The 27,532-nt window shown below is 41.9% G+C and overlaps 1 protein-coding gene across 2 annotated transcripts in view; it reads left to right on the top strand.

Moving 5' to 3' along the window:
- Positions 1-27,532, top strand: part of LOC126262705 (serine/threonine-protein kinase par-1-like) — a 413,823-nt gene that overhangs the window by 187,297 nt on the left and 198,994 nt on the right. For both annotated transcript variants that reach the window (XM_049959489.1, XM_049959496.1), the window contains exons 3-4: positions 22,464-22,569; positions 23,349-23,427. In XM_049959489.1, the coding sequence (XP_049815446.1) occupies positions 22,472-22,569; positions 23,349-23,427 (177 nt within the window). In that variant the 5' untranslated portion in view covers positions 22,464-22,471. The remainder of the gene's footprint in view (positions 1-22,463; positions 22,570-23,348; positions 23,428-27,532) is intronic.

Here is a 27,532-nt window from a genome sequence, read left to right as displayed (position 1 = left end):
CTTCTTTCCACCCCCCATGGCTGAAAACATCACCCGTTTCCTCACCATAGTCCTCCAAAACATTCACCCTTTCCAACGCCCCCACACCCTCCAACAGATATCCCTCGCTGCCCACTCTGTCTTTCATCTCAACACTTTCGCCACTTACTCCCACAACCAAGCCCACTTCACCTTAACCTGCCTCGACACCCTAGTTTAAGCCTCTTCCGTCCCCTCTCTTCAGCCCCCTCTCTTCCTTACATGGCACGGCACAAGTGTCGCATCCTCTTCCAGAACATCCGCTCCTTCCACACCGACAAATATCTACTCATGAACACATTCTCCCACCACCGAGTCGATACCTTCCCCCTGATCGAAACCATTCTCCAGCCCCACCATACTATCCGCACCATCCTCCACCGAACTGATGCTCCTGGTACCCGAGCGCAGGTTGGAGTCGCCATCGGCCACCTTAAGCACATCCCCACCCGGCCACAACCCCTCCTCAATGAATCCACCGAACACCTTATCCCCAGCGTCTTCTTCCCCTCCCTCAATGTTACCTGCGCCACCATCTGCGTCTGCCCCACTTCTCCTATCCCATATGACTTCATCTCCCACGCTGACCGCACCTTCTCCACCCATGTGATTGCCGCCAACACGTCAATAGCCGCTCCCCTGCCGCCCTTCGGTTGTGGCATCAGTTCCTCCTCATAATCCAAGGTGACCTTGTTCCCCTTCCCCAGCATTATGAATGCAATAGACGAAATTAAGAACTACCCTGTGAAACTGAAACGAGCAACAAAATCAATTCATACACGTGCAGCTATATGTACTGAACTTGCTGGAGATGTTTTTCAACATTTATTGTGAAGATATTGTGAAGTTGTATGCACATTGTGCAACTTCCTTACAACTGTGCCATGGTATTCAACTTTGTGCAATTGTCTGGAATTAAAAAAAAAAGGGCCAAGTAGTTGATGAATTAAAAAACTTTGCCAAATTGCTTCTTTGCTTCTCTGGGTATTCTGGAAAACTACTGCAGATATACATATGGGACATGTTTAATTAGATTCACCAGATCAGTAACAACAAAATTAATGGGAATCGTGCTTTACTTTAACGGGTTGGGATTCGGTTGTTTGGGGGAGGAGACCAGTCAGGGAAGTCATCGGTCTCATCGGATTAGGGAAGGAAGTCGGCCGTGCCCTGTCAAAGGAACCATCCCGGCATTTTAGTCGATGTGAGTCTGTTTCTCTTCTCAGTGCATATTTGTCCTGAAAATATTCGTTCACGGGGCACTGATATTGCTGTGATACATAACACTTTTACAACCAATTGATACAGCGTTGGCCACAGCAATTTTCTTATTTACCACCAGTTTAAGGGATCGCTGTTTCTAGACAACTATTCCTCCGCTAAATATTTGACCAAGTTGACAATTGCCGCACTTTCCGTGTCGTGACTTGCTTGAATGTGACCAATAGTTCCATCAAACTCCTCCCAGGTTGAAGAAGTCTCATGCATTACTGTGGTAACTGGTTGAGAAATTGTCTGTGTTTTTTGTTTTTGAACAGCCAACGCTTTCATTTATGCAGTATCCTTCATATAGCAGTCTTGAAATGTTTCGTCTGCTGAACCCTTGCATTTTGAAATGGGAGTCTCGTAACGTTGCCTGATCAATCAATTCGTTCCTGGAGATAACGCCCAACCACTCTGATAACCCTTTAAGGCAATTGTAAACCAATGACTCTGTTTCTTGAGGGCATTCTTTATGTTTGTCTTTAATTCAATTAAACTTGGCAAGATTTTAATTTTTGAATGTGAGACTGTTTTCTCTGACGATTCCTCTTTGGTTACCTCACCGAAATTATTCAAAATTTGTAAAGCCTAATGCATTATCTCCCATTTCGTATCTTTTAAGCTGATCGATTTTCCTCCTAAAATAGTGAGGCAATAAGTTACGGGATCTTTATTTAAAGTAATTGTAAGTAGAGTTCCATCTTGTTGCGACATATTTTTTCAGTTTCAGTTTGTCACTTTTTAAATTTTCTTGAATTTCGGCAAGTTGCTTAAAGCAAAGGGTCTCTCCTTGAAAAACATAATTCTTTTGACCTTTTCAACGGTTTTCTGTATGGACTTTTGAATTGCGTGTTGTAGCCGCGCGGTTAGAAGCTCCATGTCACGGATTGCGCGGTCCCATCCCGCTGGAGGTTCGAGTCCTCCCTTGGGCATCGGTGTGTGTGTGTGTGTTTTGTTCTTAGCATCAGTTAGTTTAAGTAGTGTGTAAGTCTAGGGACCTATGACCTCAGCAGTTGGGTCCCTTAGGAATTCACACACATTTTAATATTTTTTGCATATTGCACAGTGACGTTTAAAGAATGTGCAAAGCGTGAGATAGGTAGAAATTTGAGAAGCGTGACAGTTAATTTCATATTTGACGCATTGTCTGTTACTATGCCGGCCGGAGTGGCCGTGCGGTTCTAGGCGCTACAGTCTGCAACCGAGCGACCGCTACGGTCGCAGGTTCGAATCCTGCCTCGGGCATGGATGTGTGTGATGTCCTTAGGTTAGTTAGGTTTAATTAGTTCTAAGTTCTTGGCGACTGATGACCTCAGACGTTACGTCGCATAGTGCTCAGAGCCATTTGAACCATTTTTTCTGTTACTATGGAGGTGATTTTAAGATCGATATTGCATTGGCAATAATACATTTTATTCAGTTTGAGATGTTTTGTGCAGTGCGTCTGTCTTCTAATTGTGAGCACTGTAAAAGGCATGACTTTAATTTCCTCTTCTAATCTATGTGCTGTGAGAGCATAGAAACTAATGTTATTTACACTCGTCCACGCAGACTGCCTTATCGGTGACCAAATCGTTTTTAATTTTATCGAATAATTCATGACAGACACTACGAATTAGAGAGTTTGACAGCGTTTTCAGACTTGGTAAATTAAAATTTGGGTAGAGCAAATAACATGATTTTTTTAAAATTCTGTATCTTCAGCTATAGAGAAATGGTGGTAATCTCTGCAAATCATTTTTAAAAGCTGTACATCTAATGCTATACTTTTATTTGAATTGAGCGGATTTATAATATATTAAAAAAATTACTTATTGGTTGTTGTGAATGAAAAGCAGTTGCGGGTGAGGCCATCACTAAAGGAAATAAATCAGGACTTGGTCCAGCACCTGACGACGCCGATGGGCGGGATACAGCTTGAGACTCTATTTTTCTTTCTGAGAGGATACCTTCACCCAAGGTGGAAGCAGACATCAGGGAGGACAGTTCACGAGAAATGATTTCTTGCATTTCTTCATCCATTGATGGCGATCTTGGTCGGCTTCCTGACCCACATCGTTCCAGAAATACTGTAGGTTGCTTTGATTGTAGCTGTACCTTCAGGTTTGATGATGAGACAGAAGCCATGGAAACTATCTGCTGACAGTAGCGGCATTTTCGCTTTCCTCCCATTTTGATAAAACGGTACCTTACATTGCTCAGAATTCTTCTGTTCGAAGGCAATGTGGTTAACCTATTGTTGTGCGACACTGAAAATTACGCGGGAAAAATTAAAATATTTACTTTTGACATAGACATTTTACATGGTAAAAGCTTAAAGTGACAAAAAATATACATGCAGCACATTCTATGGTCGGAAGTTGTAGAGCAGGATGTAGGTCGTCATGATCTGCGAAACATAGACCCACAATCGTGAAGTTTGTATGATATACGAAGAGCTCTGAAACAGTCATAGTGATTAAGGAACTCGAGAAGACAAGTCTGACAATACACGGGGATTTCACTGCTGAAAGATAAACACTTTGAATAATGTGATATCCGAACTTGGGATACACAGCGTGTGAACAAGAAATGGCAGGCTAGTGCTGCGGATAAAGGCTGGAAAAAAGCAGTGCAAATGAACTCTAAAACCTGTGCTTTAGGAGCTACGAACTTGTCTACTCATGCAGTAACAGGTTCTACCAATCTGTCTGTACTGGTATTGTAGAACACAGTTGGTCATTACTTTCAACTCATTTTGAAGAACTCTGCCATATACTTCAGAAGATCGACATCCATGTCTTTCTTCTAACGCACGTGGACACCTGGCTCAAGCCAAGCATGCTCTCCAGTTCCGTAAATATAGGCTCCATTGTTCTAAGACACCACAGAAGCAACAGATGAGGAGGCGGAGTAGCAGCATACAAACGCTTTGACTTAATACCGACCGTGCTACTCACGTCCAGTAGTAATGAAGGCAAACAAATCGAATATACGTTCATAAATATCAAATCCGTTAATAGAATTCGCCTAATCTCTGTCCTCTACACACCTCCGAAAGTAGGCAGGAAAGCCTGTTTCAAAACTGACCTTTCAAAATTCGATTCGACTTATGAGCATATAAGTAATTCTGGTAATACATAAATATTCTATCCCTTCTCTTTGAAGTTCACAGGTGTAGTACCTTATTCAAATGGTACAGTATTTCAGCATGCACATACCGATAACGCAGCCTATAGTCACACTCCCATAAATATATTTCCCACGAAATCCACAAGCAAAGAAATTCGTGCCTAGAATCAGCTCACAATATCATATTCATGACTTACTCTCCAAAATATCCAAGGAATAAACTGTAGCTGACAACATACAGAGACTTGACGTGTATCAGTGTACTTGGAAGGGATAGTTTGGGAGACGACTTCCATTTCATTCCTGGACTTAAAAGACAAGCTCATGGATTTACCCCCAAACTAACTCGATTACACAATAAATATGCTCCCCAAAGACTGGAAACCTGAAGTGAAGACGTGCACCTTGGTTAACGAAAGAGCTAAAACAGTTCATGAATCTCGGAGACAATGCACATAGGACTTAACAAATGACCTCCTAGCATTGAAAATAAAATTGATTACAAGCAAAACGCAAACAGAGTCAATAAATCTGAGAGAAGCGAAAGCTAAGGCATGCCAATACATTAATCTAAAACGTAAAGGCCAGATGCTCTATGGAAAAGCTTGTGTGGTCAAGAGAAGTACAGGTAAAGCATAAGGTACAGCTGATCCCTTTGTCCCAAGCAAGGAATTAGACCAGTATTTGACTTTAGCGATAACTGTCATTCGAATCCTGCCTCGGACATGGATGTGTGTGATATCCTTAGGTTATTTAGGTTTAACTAGTTCTAAGTTCTAGGGGACTAATGACTTCAGAAGTTGAGTCCCATAGTGCTCAGAGCAATCTGAACCATTTTTGAACAAATAATTTGACATAGGACACGCGGGCTTTCAAGTCGGGGAAACTACCTCAAATCGGCTTACAAAACCTATCTGAATGAGTGTCGCGCGAGATTTTCATTATTTTCTCGTTCTCTTCGCGCAAACTATAAGTCACAGAGAAAAAATGAATAAGGTCCTTTCGCAGGAAATCTAATGTTGGTTAATTTTATACTGCGACACGTTTTCACTACAGGAGGCGGATTTCGAGATATTCAAGTTCCACCTCAGAAATACTTTGGAATAGGACATATCTCCAATTTTAGTTTTTTGCTTCAAACGATCTTTCCTGTCATGTCCCTGAATATTGACCATTCCTCCTGAGACAACCTTTATACATGGACCATCGTATATGTTAAAATAATTATGTGTTGTTATTTTGATAAAATATTGAACTCGAATGGGGAGGTTTTCAGTAAGAAAAACGAGTTGCAAACCGTGACAAGAGCGCAGAGAGCAAAGTGACACCTCTAATCTCTGTGTGATCCACACCTTGCGATCTCATACGTAAGAATGATGAGAAGCAGTGAGTTACCTTGCAATCCGATCCGTAAGAGTGGTGGGGAGCAGAGAGCTAGTGAGCTGCCTTGTGCTCCGATCCCTGAGAGTGGTGGCAAGCAGTGAGTTAGTGGATGGCTTAAGGTTTGATGGGTGAGAGCGGTGGGAGCGCCGACTTATTGGGAGGAGAGTGATGCCTGGGTCACCTTGGGATACACTCCTACCACGCAGTGGCTGAACATATCAGCTTACATAGTTGCTGTCAATGCATTCTGAGTGCAATGCTAAGTCAAAAGATAAGAAGTAACTCAAAAGTATGTAAATGCTTAGTGACATTCCGAAATTTGAGGTTTTCTTTTCAAATGAAGTGCGGAAACATGATACTGGAAGTGTTTTCTACTTTAATGTAATCATTCCAAGCAGCTTATCCCTTGATAGTACAGGTAGCTGGGCGGTCACTGCATATCATTACTACATGAAGGGACTTGGGTTCAATTCTCGGTGGGGTCAAATATTTTTTTTCCACCTGGGACTGGGTGTTGTGTTTTACTTACTTTCGTACTGTTGTAATTGGTATTACTATTGAGAAGGCTGAATGGTTATGGCCTGACAGCCAATAAATTGGGGGAAAAAAAGGACGACAGAGCTATCTTTATTTTCTGTTGTTTTCATGAATGAGAAAAGCTTCACATACCAACAAGGTATGCAGATCTACTTGTGCACATGGTCTGCAACACGTTTTCTTAAGGATATGGTATGGGGCACTGTTGCAGCTGCCTACCAGAAAATTTTCATTTTGCTCACCACAGGTACCAGAGACGCATTTTGAAATCAGATGAGCTACCATTCATTTTTTTCTCAATCACCCACTCCTTAGAAAGACCTGGCTCTTCGAATCAATTCAGGAGTGGAGTACCCAACTCTAGTATGCAAGGATCTTTTTTTAGAGTGTATTTCAAGTCAGCCTGCTACTAGTTATGTGACATCGTCAATTTGCGTGTGTGAAATAGCTACCACATCCGCCTTTTATCCCGTACATAATGATCATGTGACTGGGAGTTAATTATATTAATTATGTATCAATGTCAGTAGTATTGTTGTGTCGATTCCCTGTTAGGCATTTGGTTTGCAAGGAGGGCATCTCTCGCATGCACCAGTGTCCAACAGGTTGGTTCATGCATACAGACCACTTGAGATGGCAGTGGACGCTGACAGGAAGTGTGTTTTTGTTCAGGGATGGCTTAGCTCGCTACTACTTGCAGTAGCCAGCACGGACTCCAGTAGCTCCAAGTCCCTGGCGCATAAGCCAGAGCGCATTGCTGCATGGGCCACGTGGTGAAGTAGCCAACAGCTTTCGTGGGCACTGGGGTGCATGGGGCAGCCTGTGTGCATGGTGAGAAGCGAGAAAGTTTTTCAGATATGTTTAAGTGCATTGTGATGGAGTCGTTACGTGTTTCCTTACGTGATGGGAATGAAGGAAGTCCTGCAATTGTTTAAATATTCCTCACACTGCACTCGATTTTCTGACAAATTCTTTAAATAAACTATATTCCATACACCACCTTGTATCCTGTTAATTGTGTAAATAAGCAATATCCCACACATCGTCGAAATTGTTTAAACAATATTACATACACTGTGATCGATCAACCAATGTTTACAGAAAGGGGAGGGGGGACAAGGAAAACTGAAGGACATCGTTTTAATTTGTCAGTCAGTCAAATTGATAAAGTAGTAGGGAGGGGTGGGGGACTATTTGAATAACCTGAAGCAGCTCATGGATACAGAAAGTGGCACAATTGAGCTGTTTACTGCCAATTTTTTAATCAATTTAATTAATTAGTCAATTAATTTGATATCTGAAGTGGTGCCAGGTTTCCAAGTGAGCGGGATGGGGATGGGGATGACATACAAAACCACTTAACTGAGCAGTATGTTAAGGCTGGATTATCACGAGGGGCTCATAATCCTCTATCAGAACGGTAGGTTAGGGACCTGTCAATCCAAAGAGAACAATAGGTTTGCCCCTGAAGGTATGCTTGCCCCTGAATGTAGGCAACCTGCACAAACAAACTGTTCTCGTGCCCCTGTTGCCTCACTACTGATCAGCACAACAAACACACACACACACACTTCATCTAGAAATGAAATTGGCACAAAATCAAGCAAATGCTAATCTGAAATCTCACTAAAGTTCTGACATTTAATTAAGTTCATGACAGTTGAAAACACATGGTCTTCTAAACAGTTGACGTATTATCTTGTCATTTTGTGATTTGTTGAACGGTAGCACAAAGAGCCCTCTGACACCTTGCGCTCTATGAGCAAGTATTGCACTCACTTTCCATCAGGAGCCACCACAGTTTTGTAATGACTGCTAGTGGCATGCATCACCAACAGCACAACAAACCCCGTCAGAGACCAGGGAGCTTTTCTTTCTGCCAGTCTATCTGACCACCTTATGCTGCTTCTGCCCTCTTTGATGGACATTAAATCCTGGTCTTCCTTCCTATTTTCGTCTTGTTGGTATGCAATAGGTAACTGACAATTTTATCACCCACACGAAGATCCTAAGTTCTTCTCGGATGCAGGCAGCCCTGTAGTGTATATCTGTTAATTCTTTGGAGAAGTTTAATTTTAGTTGCCTACTTTTGTCTTTGATTTTTCTTATCCAGACCTCGCTTCCATAGAAAAGTGTCGATAAGGTCATAATTTGATGATACTTCTGCTGGGTGTCTTTCTTAAATGTCATGCCAGAATTTTTCTAATTGCTCCATAGTTTATTTAAAAATTATCTGTTAAGCTTTTAACACTCTTACTTTATGACTTCGTTTAACAGCATAGAAGTTATTAAACCGTGGTACTTGTTCTAGTATACTATATCTTTTGTCTTAACAGTATCTTTGTCACAGAATCCCTGCACTTCACTATTCATTTGTGCTATTTTTTGCAATTATTATACTTTACGGTGAGTAAATGAACATTGTTGTAGGTAATTTTCCGAAAAGTGTAATATGAACTGGTCGACGGTAAACATTGTTCACAAACATATTCGTACTTGTATCCTAACTTAACCACGCCCTCGTGATGCGCAATGTATCCGAGAAAACGGCTGTGAACAGCCTGCGGCATAACTATTAATCGCGGTCGCTCGGTTCACTGCGACTAGAACCGAACTGTACGAACAAACACAATGCAAAATTTCAGTTTCACCACTAAAAGCGAACTGAAAGTTCTCGCTTCCTTCGGTTACTTTAAACTATTCTCACACTGTCTACACGAGCTGACGCAGTACCAACCGATGAAGAGTCCTGGTTGACTTTCGGTTACAGGTTAATATAGGCGACAGGGGCAGATTCCAAAAGTCAAATTTAAGAAGAAATAAGAACAATAAAAAGTAAAAACAATGTGACAAAAGATTGATAATAAAAAATACGTTTAAACCAGTTAATTGAAGATAACAACAATCGGTGTCGTTTTGATAAAAATTGTAAAATAAAAAACGAAGTCTGTCACCTGACGAGATTGGAGGCTCTGCACATTAGGACTCTACCTTAACCACAGCGTTACGGAATCACGTCACGTTACGGTGTTTGTATTTATCGTTCAATACAAACTTTACAAAGATGATTTCCTGCCTTCAGGAAGTTAAGTCGTATGCAGTGTGGTATTAAACTTATCTACTGTAGGCCAATCTCTGTGGTGGTAATAACTGAATATGTGACCCCGAATCGCATCTTATGCGAAAGGATGCAATTGTATTTGGCTAGTGCTTTGCAAGAAACGTGCATATTTCGTTAACATCGTTTTATGTGTGTTATTTTTGGTATGGTTATCGTGTCTGATGGAAAGCGAAATAAAAAAATCCAGATCAAGGATTCGGAAACCAAACATATCAAGGAAAAAAGCCATACAAAGAATTAGAAGTGCACTGACCATTCATTGTGGCCTCTGTTGATCCATTGTGGACGTGGGACGGCGGCTGGTCAAGAAATTCGCCACACAGCCGTTCAAATAGAGAAGTTATTACATTTTCCTTAGGCGGTTGGGGTGGCCGAGCGGTTCCAGGCACTACAGTCTGAAACCGCGTGACCGCTATGGTCACAGGTTCGAATCCTGCCTCGGGCATGGATGTGTGTGATGTCCTTGGGTTAGTTTCGTTTAAGTCAGGGCTTCCCAAACTTTTCAGCTGGCTGACCCCTTCTACAGTCGAAAATCCATGGCGGACCCCTAGTCAGTCAAGAGCACAGTAACTTTAAATTTCAGAGCGAAACCCATGGGAACTGAAAGCTTCTTAATGCAAGTGCCATATTTCCAATGACCCCCCCCCCCCCCCCCACCGAAGTATCAATAGTCTTTTGGAGCTTCTTGTGATTGTTCTTCCTTTGGTCGTCCTCCCTCATCATTCATTTCAACTGGAAACTTCCCTTGTTGTGAAAGCTATGGAAAAACAGCACCCTTCTTCAATGATCCTGACTTCAGCTATGGATCCATGTTACAAGTAATAAACTGGTCACAATTCGACTTATGAAATAGGTAGTGTACTGACAAAGCAAATTTAACATTTAACGATGCCTGGGGCCTCATACGTGCCAGCGAGCGCTGTGATTGGTCGACAAAGCTCGCTCCACGCATGCGTAAAAGGTTTCAGCGCATCTAGCGCCGTGAGCCGGCGCACAAACGACCCCCGTATCGTTGCGAAACAGTCGATAAGAGAAGCCGCATCTCCGGCACTAAACTGTGTATGCGTTCTCACTAAGGAACCGCAAAGTCTGCTTGGGAATACGAACTGAAGTAAAAGTGCACATATTTTTCACACGAAAAGAAGATAGTGATGAATTTGGCTTTCACATTTTTATTCAATAACTTTGCTCGTTATTTTACACGATTTGGTGAAAGGAGGCTGCGGACCCCCTAGAAAGAGCCGGCGGACCACTAAGGGGTCCGCGGACCACACATTGGGAAGCCCTGGTTTAAGTAGTTCTAAGTTCTAGGGGACTGATGACCTCAGAAGTTAAGTCCCATAGTGCTCAGAGCCATTTGAACATTTTCCTTATACCATCTTCAGGGCCCATATGCACGTCACAAAAATTATCGATATTGACATACTGGGGCCATCTGTTCCGGATGTCGTTAATTCTCAAGTGCTTCCTTCGAAGACCTGACTGGAACTCCAGTCAAGTCTTTGAAGGAAGCAGTTGAGAATTCACGACATCCAGTAACAGATGGCCCAAGTGTGGCAACATCGATAATTTTTGAGAGGTGCATATGGGCCTGAAGATGGTTTATTGAACTGCCGAAACTGGTAGCGAAAATAAAGTGACTTCTCTATTTGCACGGCTGTTCGGCGCATTTCTTTGTTAATTAAAAAGTATTGTGGCAGTTTGGCAACGGGGAATAGTTTGGACATGGCGCTGTGCGCTCCAATTGGAGGAAGGCAGCTCCAGCGTGTGAAGTGTCAACTATCAAGTCATTTTAATGGGATTATAGTTGTATATTTTTTAATGTGCTTGATTTTCCTACTTCCTCTCCTAAATCGAAAATCACATTTGTTAAAGGGTTTAACATTGACCAGTTCGTTTGTAAACAACGTTCATACGTGGGCGCATTGTCAGTAGTCCAACACAGTGCTTAGGGTGTTTAAGGTTTAAGCCACATAGTGCAGTAGGCGATGAGAGCTGCAACAGTCGTTTTTGAAAATTGTGGTAGCGTGCCCAGATATAGTCTACGGTGCGTGTTCGCAGCTTCCGATATGATAGTATGATTCCGATATGATAACAACAGTAACCAAAGATTGAGAAGGATAGTACATAAACATTTGTTAATGTTTGGTCATATTGACATCCCTAGTGCCCCCAACCCACATTCTCTGCAGCAGAGACACCAAGACTAATCTAGAAGTGTGCTGCCATCCTCTGTTCACTACACAAATGTAGCAAGCCCTTTGCTCGACATTTTAGCAGTCTTTGTGTTCGTCCAGAACTTACCAAAAATTTGTCCCATTTTCGGCCGTGTTAACACTTGGTCGCAAACTCATCATTATCAACATTTATTGATAATGAGAGTGTTAGACAACGCACTGATTCAGATTTGTCAGAAAGAGGGTATAAGACCGCCCTTGGCCGAATGAAAGACACTGTCCCGAAATCTATCTGAAGAACAGAACACTAAAGGAGATGCGCGATCATACTCAAACAGGATTTTCGTAAGTAATACAAAGATGTTTTACAAAGCGATAATCTCTTAGTCCGTCCTTAGGCTCTCAGCTCGAAACAACAGTAATTATCACATTTATCACCTGTCTCGACGCACAGTCTAGTGTTAATTACAAGTGAAATGCTTCCTGTTCTATGCACTATGCACCATACTATATTCCGGTTGCAGTATAAAAACCAAAAACATAAAAGGATGAGGTAATGTTGTACGTGTGTGTGTGTGTGTGTGTGTGTGTGTTAGCGCATCGTGCGTGCCCAACATATACTTTCAGATGTCATTCAAAAGTCAACGATTATTACGAAAATAATTTCGTGTAACCATTATATGAAGAGACATACCAGACTTTTCAATTTTTATCTGAAAACGGTTGATAATGTGTATGAGATCTTATTTACGTCGGGCAATAAGTACTCATTAAACTCTAAAAGCCTGATTCATCGCTCCAGTTGATTGCTAATGTCGAGGAACTAACATTTCAAGGTTTCCAAATCTGGCGGCTTTTACAATAAAATTGCAGTGGTTCTTAGTATAAAAGCGGTGCCCCTGGAAAGTGTTGGGTATTTTTTGTGGCAGGTGAAGGCTGCCGTATTTCTACGGTGAGAAAGGAAGGATACGGCAGATAACAAAAGCCTCATCCGCAATAGCCACAGTCCTGCTTCACACAGACTTCCTCTCGATCGGCAGATATTCGAAGCTTTCATTATTTCAGTCTCTTATTGTCTCCATACAGTTTGTTTGAGAACCATGTGCAGGTGATAATGCATACTGTGCACTACAGGCAGGAAAGGCAATTCAATACAATCAACAAAAAGGAGATGATTCAGATACGTTCTATTAACGTAGATTTTATTGTTCTTTTTATTCAGATTGAGGATAGGTGCAAGTTTGAACATACAGTAAAAAGGCGAGGACACTGGATTTGTGTGACGTGAACTTCGTGACATAATGTTTTGGTGATAAAGACGAACCGGATGCGGTTTTCCTGAGAAAATGTTTTATGAACGTAACTTTAGAGACTGGAAGACATAATACGGTAGAAACATAACAATCGAACTCTACTCGTGAAATGCATCAGTGTGAGCCTCACATGCTGTTAGTAGGGATAGAGCCAACTGTGTTGGTATGTGAATTCGTTGTTTCAGAAGAGCCCTTGCAAGTCTTCATTAGGAAGGGGAGGACGAAGTTGGCCAGGCGTCCTCTACCGGGTCGATAGGATTACGAACAGGAGACCTTGTCGATTTGTCAGTTCTCCAGCCTATTTGGTACTCTAGCCGTTGATCAAGTAGGCTTGCTTCATTTGGAAGCACAACTTGGGAAATGTGCGTTTATTACTTGTGCGGTCTCTCTCTCTCTCTCTCTCTCTCTCTCTCTCTCTCTCTCTCTCTCTCTCTCTCTCACGCGATTGAGACGCTTTGGAATCTTAAATGAAGTTGTGCATGAAATCGTCATTTGGTGAGAGTTCTTGAAGAAGCTGAGTGCGCGATGGCTGGCGCGTTTGTTGACTCACAACCGAAAACGCTAGAGGTGGACAATTGAAATCACGTTTGAGTAGTTGAAGCATTATCATAAGGAATCATGCTAAACTTGCTGATCCACAGTTATAACCCGAAGAAAAAACTTATGTCAAAAAAGTAACATGGTGAAAGTGCAATTCAGCTAAGACAGCAGTCCACTAGTGGGACCCGGACGATGTAATCACGATTCACTATTTGGAAAAACTTAAAAGTTTGACGAGTTATATCAATAGAGGCCAAGATTTAGTGTGCAAAAAGTTCTTGTGCCAGAAGAAGGAACCTTATTCATTGGCCATTTCGATGGCGAAAGTGTACGAGCTCGGCTTCGAAATAGTTCCTACAGCAGATATAGCTTCACGTGAAATTACTACCCCCAAAAAAACTATTGGACGGACGGAGTTTTTCTTCTAGTGAAGGGATTTTGTGTGTAGTAAACTAGAATTAAGCGGAATTAGAAACAAATTTATTTCCGAAAGGAATAGAAGAATTTGTATTTTCGCTATACCAAATGTGCTAAGGTCATGGATATTATGTTCAGTAGTAAACTTCTATTAATTACAAAAAAGTTACTAACTACATTTTTGTACGAAACTTATTACTCTAATATACTGCCTGTTGTTAACTATGCCCACCATAATTGAGGAATTGGGCCTGACGGTGTCATTGTGAAAAGCGACTAATTTCCAGTTTCCCAAATAATAATGGGCATCGAATTTATAATCACAGAATCTTAATACACTTCGGATTAGATTCCACTCTCCAGAATGTTAACGCCGTTATTTTATTGTCTTCATTGATCTTTTGTGTTCTATCCGAAATTGTTTCAGAATCATCGGCTGTAAGCGAGTTCTCATCGTTGACTTCGTTTCCTCTCGAGCTCTCAAAAATATGTGTGAAATGTTATGGGACTGCTAAGGTCATCAGTCCCTAAGCGTACACACTACTTAACCTAAATTATCCTAAGGACAAACACACACACCCATGCCCGAGGGAGGACTCGAACCTCCGCCGGGACCATCCGCACAGTCCATGACTGCAGCGCCTGAGACCGTTCGGCTAATCCCGCGCGGCCCTCTCGCTCTCTGTGAGTTTAAACACAAATAAACAACAGAAAGCAGGTGGATATGCAGTGCGGTATTATCGATTATTAGTTCCTAGGGCTTCCAAATGTTGATCAGAGACACTTGTCCCATCATGGACAAATGATTTTACACACGTGCGTGGCTGTGGCAATATCCCAACCAGTATTTTTGGATTTTCTGTTGACAGTTCGGATTTTCTGTTGGCAATATCCGTTAAGCGTTTATTTCATCATTCGTGCTCGGACAGATTATACAACAATATAAATATGGTGAGACATCAAAGCCATTATAAAAGGATAAAATGGTTTGCCACAATAGCAAATCCTTAAGTAGAAATAATTGGTGTTTGTATTGAAACGACTTCGCACTGGTAGTACTAAGTGTCTGCGGCCGGATGACTTGCTTCACATAGCTGTAGTGGATTATATAACCAAACCCTTCCCATGAATCAATCTTAGTGAAAACCATATTAGATTCCCTACAGTAGTCCTCGGGATTAGCCTTCACATAGAGACAGAGTATCACGGCGAGGAACTTCAATTTACTAATAATTATAGATTCATTTTATTGCTTCTAACTTTCAAAATGTACGTAGTTGATGTGTGTGGGGAAAAAAATTCCATTTGTATAAGTTGAATAGTTATTTCTTTAATAACAATCATTAAAACCTTGTGCCCTTTTTTCATGTGCAACTGCTGAAGTGCTTTAGGTCGTCTCAAAAACCTCAGTGAAGGATTATAAATTCTTTATAGACATCTGTGCAGAGGGCATGTCAGGCGGTATTGATTTAAGTATTCGTGTTCGTATTACTCCGTTGAGATACTCGTCGAATGCCCTTGATTTGACGGGTGTGATCTGTGAGAAGTCCTCTGACTTGATGACGTTTCCAGTACGCTGTAAGATGCCCATTCCCGTTATGGCAACCCTTTTTACACGTAAAATATCCGCAACTACTGTAAACAGTGTACCCTTTGTTTATCCCACACATTCTAATTTTGCATTTTTGTTCCTGTGTTGAAGTCAAGTTCAGTCACTTTGTTTGAACGCCTTTCAGTCACGGTCACGCAAATAACGGATGTGTCGCACATCAGAACGATACAGGAATACTTATTAGCAGAGATACGGGAGTGGTACTTGGCCCGCTGTGCCATTTAAAACGATAAAAAGAAATAAAAAAACTTCATTTTTACTTATTTCAAAAAGAGTAAAAACAGCAGTTCGAATTTGCATCTCACTTTAAGTACAAACTTCACTTAAAAGTAAGAATGCTTCGTCCAGAAGTTATTTCACCTTCCAAGAATGAGAGCCATCTCGGACTTAACATTCCTCGAAATTTTTATTGAAGTATCTCTCTCTCGTATAGACGTTATAGGTGGTGCTCGTTTGTAGCAATATATCCTTCATAAGAGTACGTATCCCAGTTGCAGCATACTCTATATTCATGCAGAACGTTACAAAATTGGTTGCAATTAATCACGCGAGATTTCTATTTCAATGCGTAGCGTTGGATATTCTACGGCGTACGTAAAGCAAGTGTAGATTACATTCGAACTGTTATCATATATACAAGGCAACATACGAGAACACGAACTGCCGTGCCACTTCTAAAACTTCAAGTGACGTTGATTTCACCACAGGTGCATCATCCACTTCACACGTGTCAGTTATTGTGATGCTTTTGAAATAGCCCTTTTATTTTACTGACAGCCAAACCTCCAGACGTCATACCCTCAGATCGGTACCAAACGTGTGTCGATAGAGTATCGACTAAAACGCCTATTTAATTCATGCTAAGTGCTGTCCTCCATTGAAACATGCGTAAACTATAACTAAAAGTAACGCCAGAACTACGGAGCACAAGAAAAGTTTATCTGTGAGTGACTATTTTGAAGATCCAGCGTGGATGAGTTGCTAGAGCGTAAGGTCGTCGCACCAAAGATATAGCGTTCAAATCCCACTGATGACATTCTTTTTTAAAAATTTTAAGCGTGCTGTGTGCTGTCGTCCAGTAGAGTACGCATAAAGGTAATTAAAAGTAACACCAGAAGTACTGAGCACAGGAAAATCATATCTGTGAATAAATGTGCTAGAGTTGTTGTCTAGAGTTGTTGAGTTGGTAGAGCGTGAGGCCGTCGTATAAAAAAAGAACTTTTCGGCGTTTGTAACAATGTTCGTTTGGCAGTCTGCTTTCGCTTCGTTTGGCAGTCTGCTTTCGCTTCGTTAGTTGAAAGTAGCAAACCTATAGAGTACGTTTGTATGGTTAGGTGTGGTGTTCTGTCGGACATGTGCGACGTAACACTACACCTATCAATACAAATTTACTCTGTAGGTGTGCTACTTTCAACTAACGAAGCGAAAGCGGACTGCCAAAAGAACATTGCTACAAACTCCGAAAACTTATTTTTTCGTACAACGGCCTCACGCTCTACCAACTCAACAACGCTAGATCTTAAGCGCATTTATTCACAGATATGATTTTCCTGTGCTCAGTAGTTCTGGTGTTACTTTTAATTATCGTTTATGCATATTGTATACTCTATCGACACACAACGTTTGCTACCGATCTGAGCGTCTGACATCTGGAGGTTTGGGTGTGAATTGCAAAGGGAAATAAACCCATTTGTCGTTCATGTTCGCGGCTGTAATCGCTAAGCTTTTGTAGCACATGCGTTCTCCTGTGTTGTAAGGAAAAGCCAGTTGTAAAAGATAGTAGCAGAACAACCTGCTACGCCGGCCGAAGTGGCCGTGCGGTTCTGGGCGCTACAGTCTGGAGCCGAGCGACCGCTACGGTCGCAGGTTCGAATCCTGCCTCGGGCATGGATGTGTGTGATGTCCTTAGGTTAGTTAGGTTTAATTAGTTTTAAGTTCTAGGCGACTGATGACCTCAGAAGTTAAGTCGCATAGTGCTCAGAGCCAGCCAACAACCTGCTGCTGTTGCTTGCATTTGTCGACCCGTTACGTTGACGTCACTACTGACGTAACGTGTGTAGGTGGCGAATTGCTCAATCTGAACACTTGACCGACGCACGTCACAGCGTGACGGTGATTCTCGACCTCTCAGGGTAAGTTAACTACCAAGTCCGCTGCTGCAGGGGTGCGTCGTCTACGTGACAAAAGCGCATGCGCAATGTACTTCAGCAGGCGCTGCCGTATCTCGAGCCTTTGGCCGCTTGCCGTATGACTCATGTTCCCCGAATCACAGTTTCTGGATGTTCACTTCTCACCCACGGCTTTCATCATAGATGTGCCTCGAGGCAGGCATTCTTTCTCGGTTGCAGAGTGCGAAGGAACGGCGACAAGTCATAAAAAAATATTTAACCTTTTGCGGTTGATACAGCTGAACCCGATTCGTTTAAAAAATCGAACCCCCATGTATAAAACAGCTTCAAACTTGTGACTACTTTAGAAATTAGTTACTATGTTAAATATTTCATATTAAGCATGTAAGCGAAAAAGTTTAGAAAATGCGTGAAATTATGTGTAAAGTTTCTTGCTAATCAGTAAGTGCTCTCTTTCACAGGTATTGCATGACTAGTTTGGGAAGTTGTGCGCGGTGGTTTACGCTGCCTCAAGAGGTATACACAGTTTATCGCTGTAATTCTTTTCTTGCTGTGTTGAGCCTTTCACAGAAGATTATACCTCGTAATAAGTGGATTATGATAGCATTTAAACTTTTAAATTCGATCGCTACGTACGTGCGGGAAATTAAATATTTGTTGCCGCCGGAAGCCTTTAGATAGATAAACGAGAGATGGGACTGGATTCAATATCCCCGGTCTGTCGCTTAGTTCTATAGATAAGCAGATGATATCATGTACTACGTAACGAATAGAAGGAAACTTCATGTACATAAAGATGAAAAGTTATACTTTGAAGCCTACACAACTGTAATTCAGTATTACTTTTGGCTAACAATAAACGAAAATTGATAGTTTAAAACAAGCACGGTCATTTGGGAATTTTCGATTTCTGTTTGATTTCGGTTAGGTTCAAATGGCTCTGAGCACTATGGGACTCAACTGCTGAGGTCATAAGTCCCCTAGAACTTAGAACTACTTAAACCTAACTAACCTAAGGACAACACACACATCCATGCCCGAGGCAGGATTCGAACCTGCGACCGTAGCGGTCGCGCGGTTCCAGACTGTAGCGCCAGAACCGCTCGGCCACCAGCGGTCGGCGATTTCAGTTAGGTCTGACGCGTTTCATGGACAGTAAATGCCTTTTATTCTTCCATCGTGCCGAGTTGTATTGTACCATTATCGAGGCAAATGCAATATTTAGAAAATCTGAGTTTGTCGATAGATAGTAAAGGCTGGAAATAAAAATAAAAAATCCGTGTCATGTTCGAGGGTGGATTACACGTCTTGGGGATTCTTCCAATAAATCTGTCAGATATTTGCCTTAAGTACGAATAGTTTTATGTGCTCGTTTCTCTTTAAATCGCTCCGTTCGCGTACTCCCAGATATTTAATGAACGTGACTGCTTCCAGTGATACTTCGGCAATCGTATTAGCATACAATAACGGAGTTTCAACCTGTTTATGCGCGATACTGTGCACCGATCTACGTTCAGTATCAACTTCTGTACACAACAGCATCAGTCGCGAACAATGTCACAGATCTTTCGACTTTATCCATTAGGCCACACACCGGACGTCTCTGTTAAGAGTCGTCAGCTGCATTTTCTCTGGTGTTTCGGGAGATATTTGCAATTTTATGTGTAGATGTAGTCAGCCGAAACAAGTACTGTCCATCATGTCTTTTATGCGGCTCGGTGTCGACGGAAAGCGTCGGTCCGTTTCCATTCACAAACAAAATTATTTTTAAAGCGGAATTTTAGGTGCCTGTTCGATAAAGCGGTCCCAAATTAGTATATTTGTTCTAAGTATGAATAAACAGGGACAGTAAAACTCGAAGAATAACGAGTACTCCAACAGCAACTGAGCGGTGCTTCTGCTTGGCTGTAGCAGACAGCACGGGCCAGGGCGGTGCTGTCGCTGCTCGACTACTGGTGATTCTTCATGTTTTATTGTCCATATTTAACACATCGCTAAAACAAATTTCGGACTACACCAACCTTGGACCTCTCTAACGAATAAGCCGTAAAATTCCGCATTAATAATCATTTTGTTTGTGACGGGAAACAAACCGACTGGGAGGAGCACACCACAGAACTGCTGAAGCGTCTTAACAAATCTCTATTTTCAATGCGAATGTGTCAGACATAGGGGATATAAAAATGAAAAAGCTGGCATACTATGCTTACTTTCATTCCATAATGTCATATGGAATTATTTTTTGGGGCAATTCATCAAGCCAAGCTAAAGTTTTCCGGGCACAAAAACGTGCAGTAAGAGTTATATGTGGTGTGAACTCAAGAACATCCTGCAGAAGCCGGTTTAGGGAACTAGGGATACTAACTAATGCTTCCCAATATATTTATTCCTTAATGAAATTTGGCATTAAAAATATATCACTTTTTCAAACCAACAGCTCAATTCATGGAATCAATACTAGAAATAAGAATAATCTTCACAAGGATTTAAAGTCACTTAGTCTTGTACAAAAAGTTGTGCATTATTCAGGAACACACATTTTCAATAACTTGCCAGCAGCCATAAAAAGCTTAACAACCAATGAAATTCAGTTTAAGAGAACCCTTAAGGATTTATTGGTGGCCAACTCCTTCTACTCCATTGATGAACTTCTCAGTATCACAATTTCAGTGCAGTAATGTGTTCATTGTAAATAAGTGTGTGTGTGTGTGTGTGTGTGTAAGTACAATCTAACTTCTGCACCAGTTCAGTGCAGTAATGTGTTCATTGTAAATAAGTATATAGTAGATGTATTACACGTTTATTACCTTATAAATAAATAAAAACTTTTTTTTAATTCAGTGCATTAGTATTTGTAAAATGATTCTTTCATATAGCGTTCATTAAAAAATGACGACCATGCCACTTGGGACCTGTGGAATGGTACATTAGTTTCTTTGTTTGAGTTGTAAATATTTGTTATGTATTGTTTTTTTTTCTGACTTGTTCTACATCCTGGAGGACCTCCTCACTATGGATCAATTGGAATGAAAGTAAATCTAATCTAATTTCCTATGACACTGAGCGTCGCATGAAAGACGTGGCGAGTAATATTTATAGCTGACTCCAACTACACATCGAAAAAATGGAATTGCAAGTATCTGCTGAAAAACTAAGGAAAATGCACCTGTCGTCTCGTAGAAGAGACACCCGGTGTACCGGTACGTATAGTCATGGTCCCGTAACACTCCCTTGGGGTCTGCCAGAAATTACATTCACGTCTGAAGATATCTCTCCACTAAGAATGACGTGTTGTGTTCTGTTTTCCATGAACTCTTCAATCTAGTCACAAAGCTCGTCTGATTTTCGTACTTCCCGTATTTTGTGCGGAACTGCATTGAACGCTTTTTGGAAGTTAGGGAATACGGCACCAACCTGGTCACCGGTATCTACTGCCTTGCGGGTCCTGTGGATGGGTGGAGTGAGCTGGATTCCATACAATCGTCGTTTGGGGCATCCTCGTTCATTCTTTATCATCCTTTTCCAATTGGTTTGCGGTCCAATCTCTGAACACCTCAGTGTTTGTGGCACGGTAAACTTCAGCCTTCCATCACTTTTTCATTGTGGGTCTTTTAAATGCAGAGGAGCAACGTCTGTTAATAGAGAGGGAACTAGCCATGGATTTGCGTATCAAATATGGTTAGAAAGAGTAATTTGAAGCCTTAATAGAGGTGCGATACTAATGTCGCTGTTTGTTGAAATCATTCTGAAAGCGTTAGAAATCCAGTTGTATTAGATTTCAGTCTTTAGCACAAAATGTTTGCTGATCCAAGGGATTGTTATACATGGCAATTATATGTAGTTATACACAGGAAAGAACACAAGTCAACCTGTCACCGACAGAAGTAGCCGTGGCAGAAAGGAAGTGTAGATATTTCGCTTAACAGAACCACAATACAAGTTTGAAATGGGATCAATTTGTTGTAGCTGTTTAATACATCTGAGTAAAAATATTGGTGGACAGAACAACGTGACTAGTACTATCATGCAGTGCAGGCTTTCACGGTCTGCATTTGCTTGGTTGTCATTTTTGTTTTATGGGCATTAAGCAGTGATCCAAGGCGTATTTGTGTATAATAAATTTTAGTATAATACAGTTGTGTGCAATCTTGAGTTTTCAACATATTTCTATGGATAACATTTCGCCTTCTAATGCTGGAGACATCATGAGAGGCTATAACGACTAATAAAGCAGTTACAATCTCAAACCAGTTCAGCTTGCTGAGCTTATTTGATATTGTAAATGCTTTCTGAGTCGTTATAACCACTGATGATGTCTGCAACAGGGGAAGACAAATTGTCAGGCAGAGAAATATGCCATGGATTACTCCCAGGAAATAAAAATCATCAGATTCATGACTACTGGTTGTATTGTTCACTTCTTCATAATTTTTTTTTAGTTTTTACAAATTAATTTAATGACTATGTAGAATTTGCTGTACTATTATCTTACCATGGTTGTTCGCTAGTCTGCACTGTGGGAAGAACATAGATATCACAGCCATTCAAGTTACTGTTACGTCAGTTTCATTATCCTTCATTGATTGTGTAAAATATACTGAATAAACATATTAGTAATGGGACCTCAAGTGGTGTTCTCAAACCTGTTGTTTTCTCAAATTTCTCAACTGTCATCTGTTTTCAGGAACTGCCAAACACAGTCCAACCTAGTCAGGCAAAAGAGACTTAAATTTTAAGTCACTTGTCAGTTCGGTGTCATTCATTTTTCGTGCTTTTACCCTCTTAGTATTATGTGAACGGTAATCTGTTGGCAGACAATTAAATGGACATTTGTTTCTTTAGGCATCAAGATGGTCGTGAGTGACGCGAGCATCCACAACATAATGGGAGGGATGGAGAGCACTGGTGGTGTGCGTCTCCATAACCACCGAAGGAAACTGAAGCAGAGGTATTCATTTGTCATTACATTCTTTAGGCACCACCTTTTAGATGTAAAAGAAATTTAGTTTCTTGAGTAGCACTGCTAATATAATTCCTAGTTGTTACTGCCAGTGGTATCTTATATTTGTTGGGTAACAATGGCAGTTTATTTCAGTTGATGAGAAGACTTAACTTATAGCTCATTACTAACAAACAGTTGTAGTAAATAACATGAGTAAACAATGCAAGGAAGGCAGAAACAATCTTTTATCTCTATGGTGTAAATTTCAGAAGTATTAGATGTTGTGTGCCTGCTAGTGAAAATATGTGTGTAATTCTCAGATGGCAAAAATTGTTCATGAAAACAATTCAGTATAATTGATCATGTTCTACTTGATTAAATTGAACAGAGTCAGGTGATGACTAAAATGGAAGTGCTATATTTTACTGTGACTGCCAGGAAAACTAGGATGGATCACAAAAACAGATTTGCTGTCAAATAATAAGTGGTAAAAATAATCTGTTATTGAATCTGAAAGATAACTTCATTAAATATTGACACACATGGAGAAAGAGAGAAGAAAAGGGCAGAATCAATGTGTGAGGCAGAGTGTGCTTTGTAATCTAAATAGCGACTTTCGTTTTCTATATTGAATTTGCTGTCTTCATTATATACTGCATAACTATTACTTCTTTGTAGAAATAATTAACACAAAACTGACATTATTGATATGTATTAATACCATAAAATCTGTTATGAATAAAATATGACTCCACTGAAACTCTTATTTTTGTCTTTGTTTTCAGGTTTGACATAATCAAGAAGCTGGGGCAAGGCACATATGGAAAAGTACAGCTAGGCATAAACAAGGAGACTGGGCAAGAGGTAATGTATAGTAACGTTTTTGGTGTAATTTTGCTGACATACTGCTTCAGGAAAATTGAATGTGTTTAAATTTTTGAAGTTACATTGATCATTATTTTCCGGCAATTGCCAACTTATTTTTGTTTCAGAATTAGGTTAGACACTGCAGGAGAACACCTAATATACAGAGTAATTACAAAGTTCACAAAACATTTTAAAATATCAGTATAAGTAAGTGGCTGAACATCACATAACAGTTGATACAGCTATGTGAAACACAAGTTCTCACTCAGATATTCATTTTGTATGTGGTACCAACAAGTTAGTTTGAAAAGCTCATGACAGAGGTATCACTGACCATAATTGCATTTTGTGTGCTAGAACTTGCTGTTGCCACCACCAGTGTACATCATCATAGTGAAGTACTACAGGAAATTAAGAGAAGATAGTTGTGTGACGCAGAGCATTTGGGCCAACCAGGCTTGTCAGAACAGACATAAGGGAAGTGATGCTGCAAAGTCCCATGAAGTCCACCTATCAAGAAAGTGCAGAATTGAACATCCCTCGGCCAACAGCGTACAAAATTCATTGCAAGCAACTAAGAGTGAAGCCTGCAAATTACAGCTCTTGTAAGCCATAAGCCATGCAGACAAATTGTGCCACCTGCTGTTCTGCATTGATAGGCAGAACCATCCTGAAAATGACGACTTTGCAAGCAAATTAATCTTCAATGACAAAGCCACTCTTTGTCTTCCAGTAAATGCCAGCCAATGCAACACATACACATGCACGACAGAGAATCCACGGGCAAATGTCTAAAACATCCGGGATTCAGAGTAAGCTAACATTTTCTGTGCCATGTTTAACAAGACAGTCTGCAGACCCTTCTTCTTCACTTTGCGAACTGACAGTGGCGTCACCTATTTTGACAAGCTGCAGTTGTGGCTCATGTCACAGCTTGAAACTAATAGAAGGGATGCCATCTTTCAAGAAGATGGCATCCTTCCACATTTCCACAGTTGTGCAAGATATTCCCTGAGTGAGATATTGCCATGTTGCTGGATAGGCAATGTTGTGGCTGTCATGTGTCACATGGTACTACTTGAGTGGCCACAATGGTTGTTAGCCTGAATGCTTTGCCATATTTTTCTTGTGGGGTTACATGAAGGAAAGTGTTTTTGTTCCACCACTACCACAGAACCTTGAAGACCTGTGACACCACACCACAGCAGCAGTTCATATCATCACTCCTGATATGCTGGATCGGGTAATGGCAGAATTAGACTGTTGTTTAGACATGTGCCATGTAATGTAGGGTGGACTCATAGAACATTCTAAAAAGAAAACTATGAGAGTTATCTTTCACAAACCATATCATTTGCATCTATCTGTACCGATTTCTGAAATGTGTCATGGATTTTATAAGTACCCTGTAGTACTCGTGCTCATCATATTACTTGTTTGGGAGGAAAAAGGCAGACAGGAAGTAATGTCAGAGAAGGGAGGGATATAGAACCTGGACTTATGTCCTGATTTAGTGTGAATTTTCCTCCCTATCATCTCGTTTCAGTTTTCTTGTAGATTTCTTATTTTCAGCCTTTATTTGTAAAAGACCAAAATGGATGCTGCAGAGGTTATTCATATGTTAATGTTGTATTCAGCATGTTACAATAATAGAGAACTGCTAGTACTGTAATATAGTGAAAATACACATTTCATTCATTGATCATACCAGGATGTTTATCTAGCTTTCCATCTATCTTCTATCTCTTCCTTATAAATATGTATGTGTTCAAATTCCCAGTTATGTCCGTGTTATAACGTCAAGTTGAACACATATATTTCAGAACGACACAACACATATAAGTCACAGAGTAAGTTGACAAGCAAGACATGTGTACACGTTAGCATTCGAATGAGCACTGAGTCCCAGTCTAGCAGCCGCTGCTTGGCTGGCCGCTTAGGTAACGCAGCTGCTGCATGGCTGGCAGACAGCGCCGCACGTAGAGGACGCGCTTAATTGCGCGGCGGCGCTTTGAATGATCGGCGAGTCACAACACTTTTCCCCCCTTTGAAATTGTTGCACTGGTCCTGATGGAGGTGTCCTGGAGATGGCTAACGTCCATAGGCGTTGTTTGACTCGCCGTAAAATTTCGAGGAGGAGGCTTCCCGTACGGACGGAAGTGTCCTCGATGATAACGGGTCGAGATGACAGGAGACGTAGGGGTCGAATCTGCTGGGTCCCCATGCACCAATCTGCCCATTGCGGCAAGTCCAGTTGATATACCAGGAGACATGGGTGATGTGTCTGCATCCGTTGGAGGAGGAGGCGAGTAGATTGGCTCTGACAGAGGATGGTCATCCAGTTCCTGCATGGGCACGTGTCCTGGTGGCGTCCGTTCTTGTGCTGGCACCAAGATGATGGTGAGAGGGCTGTGTTGTGAGTAATGGGAGATGCCAAGATCCCGAGTGTCAGGTAGAGTCGAAGGTGGTGTAGCGGCATTCGGAACAGGCGTTGCCGGCACACGAGGCCGAAGCTGGTCTGAATGACCCACTGCAACACCCATGTCCATCTGGATTTCATACAGGCGTCGGCCACGGTGTCATAAGATGCGGCCAGGACTCCATTTTGGCCGCCTGCCATATCCCCGCACCGATACAAGGTTGCCGACGGTGAACCGACTAAGCGAAGGCACCCGTGGCCGTGAGGTGGAACGCCACAGAAGATGAAGTAGTGTGCGGGGCTGTCGGCCATGTAAGACTCAGCCGGGCTATGGTCGCCCATGGGAGTGAAACGGTAAGAAGCCAGAAATTGGAGAAGCGTATCATCAGCAGCAGAAGAAGTCAGGAGTTCCTTCATCTGAGCCTTAAATGCGCGGACCAGTCGTTCAGCCTCACCTTTTGACTGTGGATGGAACAGAGGGGCCGTGACATGCATGACGCCATGACGGGCACAAAAAATCCGCAAATTCGGAAGAGGCAAATTGCGGACCATTATCAGTGACAAGAGTAGAGGAAAGGCCTTCCAAAGAGAAAATGCGAGCTAGAGCATTTGTGGTTGCCGCGGTGGTAGGCGTCGTGCAACGGACAACAAAAGGAAAGTTGGAGTAGGCGTCAATTACGAGTAGCCAATAAGTACCTAAAAAAGGTCCCACGAAGTCAGCATGAATACGCTCCCGGGGCTTCTCAGGTGAAGGCCATGGTGACAAAGATGACTTCGGGGCAGCGGCCTGTGACGCACAAGGACCGCAGGCAGCGACCATGTGTGCGATTTCAGAGTCGATGCTGGACCTGTACACATGACGGCACACCAGAGATTTTGTGCGAGAGACACCCCAGTGCCCTTGGTGAAGGAGGTGCAAGACCGACGCACGCAAAGACACAGGCACCAGAACACGTGGCGAAGCATTGTCGGTGGAAAGGAGGATAACACCATCCCTAGCCGTGAGGCGGTAATGCAAAGCGTAGTAGTTCCGCAACGGATCAGAAGTCTTAGCGGACGGGCGATCTGGCCAACCCTTCTGAATACAGCGTAAAACCCGGGAGAGGGTAGGGTCAGAACCCGTAGCAGCCGCCAGCCTGTCCCCAGTGATGGGGAACCCGTCCACAACCCGCTGCTTGGCAACATCCACGTGGAAACACAAAAGTTCGTCCCTATCGAATGCCAGATCAGGACCCATGGGAAGGCGAGACAGAGCATCAGCATTTGCATGTTGAGCCGTTGGCCGGAAATGAACCTCATAATTGAAACGAGACAAGTAAAGAGTCCAACGCTGGAGGCGGTGAGCAGCCTTGTCAGGAAGTGACGTTGATGGATGAAACAAGGAAACAAGTAGTTTGTGATCCGTAACAAGATGAAATTTTGAGCCATAGAGAAAAACACCAAACTTATGAAGAGCATAAATATTGGCCAAAGCTTCTTTTTCAATTTGAGAATACTTTTGTTGGGCATCCGTGAGCGTTTTGGAGGCATAAGCAAGGGGTTGTTTCGAACTGTCAGAAAAATGGTGCGCAAGGACTGCACCGACCCTGTATTGAGAGACGTCTGTGGAAAGAACAAGATGTTGGCCAGGTCGATAAGTAGCCAGGCACGGGGCCTGTTTCAGCATAGTCTTCAATTTCTGGA

Source organism: Schistocerca nitens, chromosome 1 (assembly GCF_023898315.1).
Source record: "Schistocerca nitens isolate TAMUIC-IGC-003100 chromosome 1, iqSchNite1.1, whole genome shotgun sequence".
Classification (NCBI taxonomy): domain Eukaryota; kingdom Metazoa; phylum Arthropoda; class Insecta; order Orthoptera; family Acrididae; genus Schistocerca; species Schistocerca nitens.
The sequence above is the reverse complement of the archived record's forward strand: the minus strand, read 5'-3'. Positions and strand labels throughout refer to the sequence as shown.